Here is an 8,675-nt window from a genome sequence, read left to right as displayed (position 1 = left end):
TTTTTTTCCCCCTTTTAGTGTGGGTACTTTTTCTTAAGCTTTTACAATAATGGCCCTATGCAGTATTTCTCCTTTTGTGACTAATTTCACTCAGCATAATGTCCTCAGGGTTCATCCATGTTATGTGGTGGCTTCAACTGTATCCTTCTTGTTATCTAGAAGTAGCTTGCTGCTCCAAGTTTTGCCTGAGATCCCAGGTTCTGAGTTTTTTCACCGATGTTAGCAGTGCTTACTACTTGCACTGAATAATATACCTCTAATTTAAAAAATATATATGTTTCCTGATGATTTTCTTATTGAAGCAGTCTTCTTTTCAAAACTGCAAAAATCTTCGGCATGCTATTATGAAAAGGTTCCAGCTAATGACAGTGGCGTTTTTTAGTTGAGCCATAGGGAGGATTTGTTAGGATATTTTAAATAGAATCCAAATGATAACCATATAAATAAAAAAGAAACTGGATTGAAGATAGGGGCCCCTATAAAGTACTGACTGGAGTCACTGGCCAGAGCTAGTCTTCCACGTCTCCCCGCATTTCTGTAGTGTCGTTTCTCTCTTTTTTCATGTCAGTATAAGACCACAGAGTTTATGCTATTGGTGCCCTTCTGTAAACCATCAGCCTTCTCAGAAAACACAGTCCCATGTGATCTTGTGATCCCCAAACTCCCACCCAGATTCCACCATGACAAGAGAGCCATAAATTTTCAAATTAAACCAACCCAAGGGCCACCAGAATTGGTTTAACTTTCTGCTACTTGCTTCACTTTAATTACAGCCACTTGGAGCCAGTGACTATTTGGAACTATCAAGGAATTATGATACAGTATTTTTACGAAACATTCCACAGTTTACCCTGGCAAAGAGGACTCAAGCTCGGAGATTCATAACTCTCATTGATAACTTTTATGATTTCAAGGTAAGAATGTAATACATTTTCCCAAAATAAAATATTCTGCACTCTGGAGCCAGATTGGCTGGACTGGAATCTGGCGCTACCATTTACTTCATCTATCTGCACCTCAGTTTCCTCATCTGTGAACTGGGTACAAGAAAAGTACATACTTTGTAGGGTTGTTGTGAGAACTAAATAAATAACGGATGCAAAATTTATAAAAATATAAAATCATTTTCAATATATGATAGTATATATACATGGGAGCCATGGTGTGGCACTGTGGGTTAATGTACAGGACTGTAAGATCGGTTTGAACAGCAACGTCGGTGCGTTAAGATCACCAGTGACTGCTCGGGAAACCTATACAGGGTCACTGAGAGTCAGAACCAACTTGCGTAACAACATATGTACATGACGTGGTGGTGGTGTGCCATCAAGTCGTTTCCGACTCGTAGCTATCAGTGTCCTTTTCAGGGAGCTTGTAAGGCTGTAAATCTCTACAGGAGCAGAAAATTTCATTTTTTCACCCACAAAACAGCTAGTGTATTCAAAGTACTGACTTTGTGGTTAGCAGCCTAACGTGTCCAGCATTATTATACCAGGGCTGTCCTACATGATACGTTGTTGCTGTTGTTAAGTGCTGTTGAGTTAGTACCAACTCATTGGTATTGTTAAGTGCTGTCAAGTTGGTTTCGACTCATAGTGACCCTGTTTCTGAGGAATTACTGGTGAGTTTGAACCTCCGACCTTGCGGTCCAGTGCTTATCCTACAGTGCCCCACCAGGACTCCCCTATGTGATATAATCACGAAATATTCATGTAAACTTTAGTCTTTTCGAAGACAGTCCTGGCAGGATTCCGATAAAAATGTAGGTTCTAGAACCACAAGGTAAATCACAGGAACAATGCACCAAACCTAGCAGCCACCTATGTGCTAAAGTGGTTACCTCTCTCCCATGCATCTGGGGAGATCTTTGGAACAGAGGCTGTCTCCAAACACCCAGGGACAAATGTCAGCAGCAGGGTGTGAGGGAAAGAGCACTCACTAGACTTAGAACCAGAAGATTAGTATTAATGAGCTGAGGCCTCTTCTGGCCTGACATTTCCCAAGAAGACTTTTGGCTCCTACTTCAAAAGCTGCTAGAAGATGTGTGGAGATCTTTTGAAGAGTCACAAACTACTAGAAAAAAATATGGACATATTAAAAGTAAAATGAACAGATTTGTGGTTTGTGAAAGATTTGTTCTTTACTTCAGCTTGTGCAATGTAAAGACTGGTGCCACTCACGCACTCTCCCCTACTTCAGGTGCGCGTAATTTGCTCCGCATCGACTCCTCTGTCAAGCCTATTTTTGCATCAACATCCTGACAGTGAGTTGGAGCAAAGCAGAATACTGATGGATGATTTGGGGCTGAGCCAGGTAGGCGATATTAACATAATCTCTTTTTATTATAAAACAGCTTAATTGATTTGGGCCCACTACGTGGCTACATTTTAAAGAAGGAATGCAGTATATATTTAACCATTTGTTTGCTGCCTTCTTCTAAGGCCGTTGTAGCCAATTTAGTATTCTCAGTCTCACAAAATGGTATCCCAGCATTTCGTTTTGCGTATGGCAGAAATGAAGTCCAAAATCAGTCAGGCTACTGATTAACATCAGGCCAGAGCTGGACAACAGGGCATCTGTGGCTGGCGCCAGGCTACCTCTTGCTGCCTTTTCTGGACATCCTTCGTCATGTTTCTGGATTGTCAAGCACATAATTCAGTATCCAAACGTGTGGGCTGGCTATTCCAGGACCACGGAGTGCCTCGTAAAGCACATTTAAAAGGAAGTCTGGGAGTCATTTCCCAACCTCCAAACAGCAAACATTTATGGAGCACACTCAGTAGTGAAAAGGAAATGCTGGCCTGTCCTCCTAAAGCTTAGAGTCTGGTGACTGACCCCCTACCAAGCAAAAGTGGCTAGATTTCCTTCTTTTGTAAGATTGTTACACAGGTTATTTCTGAACTAGAGACAACTGATATATTGGTCAAGCTTTTAAAGCTAATCTATCCACACTCACCTTGAGAATGAAGGGAGCCCTGTTCTTCAAACCCCAGGGGTGAAAGGCTCACTGACCTGGGTAGAAATTGTGCACCCTCAGGAATTTGGGTGCATAGACCAAGAGCAATTGTTCCAATAGAATAAGGGGACACTGAATAGTTTAAAATCAGGAAAGGTGTACAACAGGGTTGTATTCTTTCACCATACTTATTCAATCAGTATGCTGGGCACATAATCCGAGAAGCTGGATTATATGAAGAAAAATGTGGTATCAGGATTGGAGGAAGACTCATTAACAACCTTTAACAACCTGCAATATGCTGATGATACAACCTTGCTTTCTGGAAGTGACGAGGACTTAAAATACTAATGAAGATCAAAGATTGTCACACAGCCTTTGGTATGGGTTACACCTCACTGTAAAGAAAACAAAAATCCTTACCACTAGAACAATAAATCGCATCATGATAAATGGAAAAAACAGTGAAGTTGTCAAAGACTTCATTTCACTTAGATCCACCATCAACATTCATGGAAGAAACAGTAAAGAAATCAAGTAACACGTTGCATTAGACAGATCTGCTGCCCAAGACCTCTTTAAAGTGTTCAAGAGCAAAGATGTCAGTTTGAGAACTAAGGTGTGCCTGACCCAAACCACAGTATTTTCAGTTGCCTCATATGTGTTTAACAGTTGAACAGTGAACAAGGAAGACCATAGAGGAATTGATGCATTTGAGTTATGTTGTTGAAGAATATTAAAAGTACCATGGACTGACTTCTGGCAGGATGGCTGACTAGGCAGATGAATTACATGGACCCTCTACAACACAATATTAAAGACAAAATAAAACAGACATAGATGAAAATTCTGGCACCCTGAACTTAGTCAGGGAAACTGACTGGTAAACAGTTGGCCAGATGCAGCCCAACTGTCTTGTGAGAAGCTTTGGCAATAGAAGGAAGCCTGGCAAAACAGATTCACACAGGCGACAGGAAAGGTGTGATTTCTTCATTTTCCCCATGCTCCCCTGGTGACCAGAGATGTGGCCAGCTCCCACTCTCATCCTCCCCCAGCACAGACCCTGCTCTCTCAGAGTTTAAAAGCATGTGGTTGGGAGCCATGCCAATGTGAGTTGGACCCCAGCTACGCTTCTTTGCTGTGCTGCTTTGGTGCCTGGATTCAGGTGAGCTCAGCTCCAGACCTATAAAACCCAAAGAGCCACCAAACAAGTATCTTACCAGTCACCCTGCCCCCCAGCTTCCCTGTGGTCCTAACAGACATTGAAACCAGCTCCATAAGGGCCTCCATGAACTACTTTCAGATTGAGTGCCCTGAACATAGATAACACCAAGGCCAATAGGAACTCCACCATGGCCAGGAACTCTGCTGTCACATCCCTTCCAGAACCACCTTGTGAGCTCCTTGAATTGCAGGAGTCCACCAGAGACTCCTCCCCTCCATCTGCACTGTTTGTTTTTACAAATACAACAATATCCAAATGCCCCAGACAACAGACAATTTTAGCTCACATGAAGAAGCAAGAGAGAATGGCTCAAACAAATAACCAGATGCAGAGACAGAAAACATTTCTGAGGAAAAGAAGGTAATGGGACTAACTGAAAAAGAATTTAAAAGAATGATATCTTTGTACCTTTAATGATTGACAGAAAGCTTAAGGAAAACAAGGACAACACAGAAAAAACAGAAGAATTTGGGGAAATGCTACAAGAACAAACAGACAAAATAAATGCAATTTTTGAACCCATACAAAACCTGCAATTAGAAAGCCAGAAAATTAATACTGAGATTTCAGAAATGGACAATACATTGAAAGGGCAAAGTTCTCAACATAATGGAAGTCCAAATTAGTGATCTAATTGATTTATTGATAAATCTCTCAATACTAATATGCTAGAAGAGCAATCAGAAAAAAAGAATGAAAAAATCCAAGAAAGTCTAAGAGTTATGTGGGACACCATGAAAAGGAACAGCTTAGGGGAGATTGGATTACAGAACAGGAAGAGACGATAGAAAGCACAGATAAAATGGTCAAAGAATTGTTGGAAGAAAGCTTCCCTAACATCATGAAAAATGAGAAGATAAGCATTCAAGAAGCAGAACAAACCCCAAACAGGTTAGATTACAAAAAGAAATCACCAATATCATATTCAAACTTTTCAAAATTAAAAAATCCTGATAACAGCTTAAGAAAAATGAAAAGTTACCTACAAAAGAGAACCAGTAAGACTAACCTCTGATTTCTTAGCAAAAACCATGTATAAAGAAGGCAATGGAATGACATACAAAACTCTGAAAAAAAAAAAAAAATTGCCAGCCAAGAATCATATAGCCAGCAAAGCTGTTCCTCAGAAAACAAAGGCAAAATTAGGACCTTTACTAATAAATAGAAATTAAAGGAATTTGAAGTGACCAGACCAACTTTACAAAAAATGCTAAAGGGTGTTCTTTGGACCAAGAACCAACAACAACAAACAACAACCTGAGACTACCATGCATCAAAACACCACCTGGAACTCAATCCAGTTATAGAAGTATTTCAAGTAAAACAAACCTAGAAGACTGAAAGTGGGGAAGCATGTATATAAATTTGGAATGAAGTTAACTACAAAGCAAAAAGAGGAACTAGTATAGATGAAGAATTTCCAAATGGCAAGGAAGTCAAGTAGATTTCACGATAAAATAGATTGTTTTAAGCAGGGAAATATTAATAAATTACCAGGTAACCTCAAAGAAAAAGAATACACCTGCACATCAAAATTTTAAAAAGAAGGAAAATCAGAAAGAAGTGGTAAACATAAACACACAAGAAATGAAAATGACAAGAAAATTCACAAACAAAATGAACTCAGCATAGAAAATTATGTGGAACAAAGAATCTAGCAGCACCACACACACACACACACACACACACACACACACACACAAACAACCCAGGAAAATGAGAACAATCAATTCATACCTATTGATAATTACACTGAATATAAATGGATTAACTGTACCAGTCAAGAGACATAGAGAGCGAAATGGTTAAGAAAACAGGACCCTTCAATATGCTGCTACAAAAAATATATCAAAATGCCCATCAACAGAATGGTTAAACAAACTCTGGCACTTAACAAGAACAAGAAGAAAAGGATGAAAATGCAAAGCCCTTTTAGTGGCCATTAGCCCACATGGTTGTTACCAGTCCTAGACTAGAAGCTTCACAGGATCAGGGCTTCCGTACTTCACCCTAGATCAGGGATGGGAAATGTGGGAAGTATTGTTGTTGTTGTTGTTGTCAGGTGCCATCGAGTCGGAACCAACTCATAGCGACCCCATGCACAGCAGAATGAAACAATGTCTGATCCTGGGCCAACCTCACTACCGCTGCCACACTTGAGCCCATCGATGATGCCACCTGGCCAATCCATCTCTTTGGGGGTCTTCCTCTTTTTCTCTGACCCTCCACCTTACCCAGCATGGCATCCTTCTCTAGCGATTGTACCCTCCGAACAATATGTCCAAAGTATGAGAGATGAAGCTTAGCCATCTTGGCCTCCAAGGAGCACTCTGGCTGCACTTCTTCCAAAACAGATCTATTGGTTCTTTTGGCAGCCCATGGCACTTTCAATATTCTCCTCCAACACCACAACTCAAAGGCATCAATTCTTCTAGAATCTTCCTTATTCACTGTCCAGCTTTTGCATCCATATGAGGTTAGTGGGAAGTATAAGGCCTGAGAAATCACTTGGTCTGGTCTTGCCAAGGCAACCACAGTTCCAGCCATCACATTGTTGCTGTTAAGTGCCGTTGAGTTGGTTCCGACCCATACCAACCCTGTATAGGGTATCCAAGGAGCAAGGTTGATGAGTTTGAACCACCGACTTTGTGTTTCAAACCAACATTGTGGTCCACTGCATTATCCTGCAGCACCACACCAGGACTCCAGCCATTCCGTTGTTGTTGTTGTTGTTAAGTGCCGTTGAGTGGATTCCGACCCATAATGACCCTGGTATAGGGTTTCCAAGGAGCAGTTGATGAGCTTGAACCAGCGACCTTGCAGTTCTAACGACTTTGCAGTCTGATGCATTAGCCCACAGCACCACACCAGGACTCTAACCATCACATTCGGGATGAGTTCATTAAATATTTGACCAAATATAGCAGGCTAAGTTTTAAACTGATAATATTGTATGGCCCACATGATTTTTAAATATTCAAATGGTCCTTGGCAGAAAAAAAGTACCCCAGCCCTGCCCTAGATGATGGGCCACAGCAGCCCAGGACTCCAAGCAGCTGTGGCCTCTGTAAAGGAAGATCCCACACAAATCTTCAGGACCCCACTGAAGGGGACTTTGCAGCTATCTAGTTTGGAAAAGGCCTCAGAGATTGATCCTTAGCCCTCCCACAGGTGTGTGAACCCCACTCCGTAGCTTCAGAGGAAAGCTCAGCCACTTCCTAACTTGGCAACACAAATCTTCTTTGCCATTGTTGATTTCTGACATGCATTTTTGGAGAAAGTAGTCATTTTTTGTGTGGACTGTCCTTTCTTTAGAGTTTGCAGAGAATTTGAATTTTAAGCAAAAGCTCTCATATTTGAATTTTTCTGGCATTTGTTACAATGTTTTTAATTATTTCCCTTTGAAGTCTTCTTCCCTGGTTATTTGTTCTGTTTTCTTTCTGTTGGTTGATATTTGTTGATCCTCTGGTCTATTTTAAGACATGATCCAGTGAAACCAATGAGAGACAGAACTCAATAGGAATGCCTTGTTTTTTGGGTCTTGCAAGTTTCCCATTGTTGACAGGGTACAGCCTTACCACTTTCCTGTAGCTTTCTATGAGGGGAAATCTTTGAGATTTAGACATATTTCTGCCATACACAAATTCTAGCGTTCTCAAATTTTGTTGTATATGAAGAAACCTAGAGAAAATTTTATAACTTTCAAAAGGTATACCTTTTGAAACTCAAAGTTTAAAAAAAAAAAAAAAATCTTGTACTTAATTCTGTAAGTTTTCATTGTGGGGGCTTGTTTTCTAACCAGGACTCAGCGGAAGGACTGTCCATGTTCACAGGAGAAGAGGAAATCTTTGCATTCCAGCGCACGATTTCCCGACTCACAGAAATGCAGACCGAGCAGTACTGGAATGAAGGGGACAGAAACAAGAAGTAACTGTCACCTCTGCATGAATAAAACTCTGGACAAGTGATTAATGGAAGGGGAACGCTATTGCAAAATGCACTTTGACCTCTGGACCATGTGTATCTAAAATTACTGTCAAAGATAGAATAGATTAGTATGTTAAAGCCATTTTATAGATCTATTCTTTTGACTATTTATTTGGAATGAGTTCTGCACCACATAATTAAATAAGTTCTCCAGAAAACTATACTGTTGTTGTTGTTAGGTGCAGTCAAGTCAGTTCTGACTCCTAGTGACCCCGTATAGGGTTTCTGAGAAGCAGCTGATGAGCTTGAACCACCAACCTTGCAATTCAAATGACCTTGTGGTCCAGCACATTAACCCACAGTGCCATACCAGGACTCCAGAAGACTATATAGGACCAGACTTTTAGTTTTATGTTAAACCGCCTGAATGAACCCAGAGGACACAGACACAGTGGCACACAGCATGTCTGATGTCTCCAAAATTTGGCTACACGGTGGTCACATATTAGAAATACATTTTTTATGAAAGGAAGAAAGAACCCGACATTTCTCTTCAAGATAAAGGGG

General features: G+C 40.7%; 1 protein-coding gene across 1 annotated transcript in view; it reads left to right on the top strand.

The window, feature by feature from the left end:
* The window catches only part of LACE1 (lactation elevated 1), a 309,080-nt gene extending 300,908 nt beyond the window's left edge, over positions 1-8,172 (top strand). The window contains exons 11-13 of the mRNA XM_006839948.1: positions 774-914; positions 2,200-2,313; positions 7,984-8,172. Of these exons, the coding sequence (XP_006840011.1) occupies positions 774-914; positions 2,200-2,313; positions 7,984-8,112 (384 nt within the window). The 3' untranslated portion in view covers positions 8,113-8,172. The remainder of the gene's footprint in view (positions 1-773; positions 915-2,199; positions 2,314-7,983) is intronic.
* The last annotated feature ends 503 nt before the right edge of the window (positions 8,173-8,675 follow it).

The sequence above is a fragment of the Chrysochloris asiatica genome, unplaced genomic scaffold (assembly GCF_000296735.1).
Source record: "Chrysochloris asiatica unplaced genomic scaffold, ChrAsi1.0 scaffold00027, whole genome shotgun sequence".
NCBI lineage: Eukaryota > Metazoa > Chordata > Mammalia > Afrosoricida > Chrysochloridae > Chrysochloris > Chrysochloris asiatica.
This window is presented reverse-complemented; position numbering and strand designations above follow the sequence as displayed.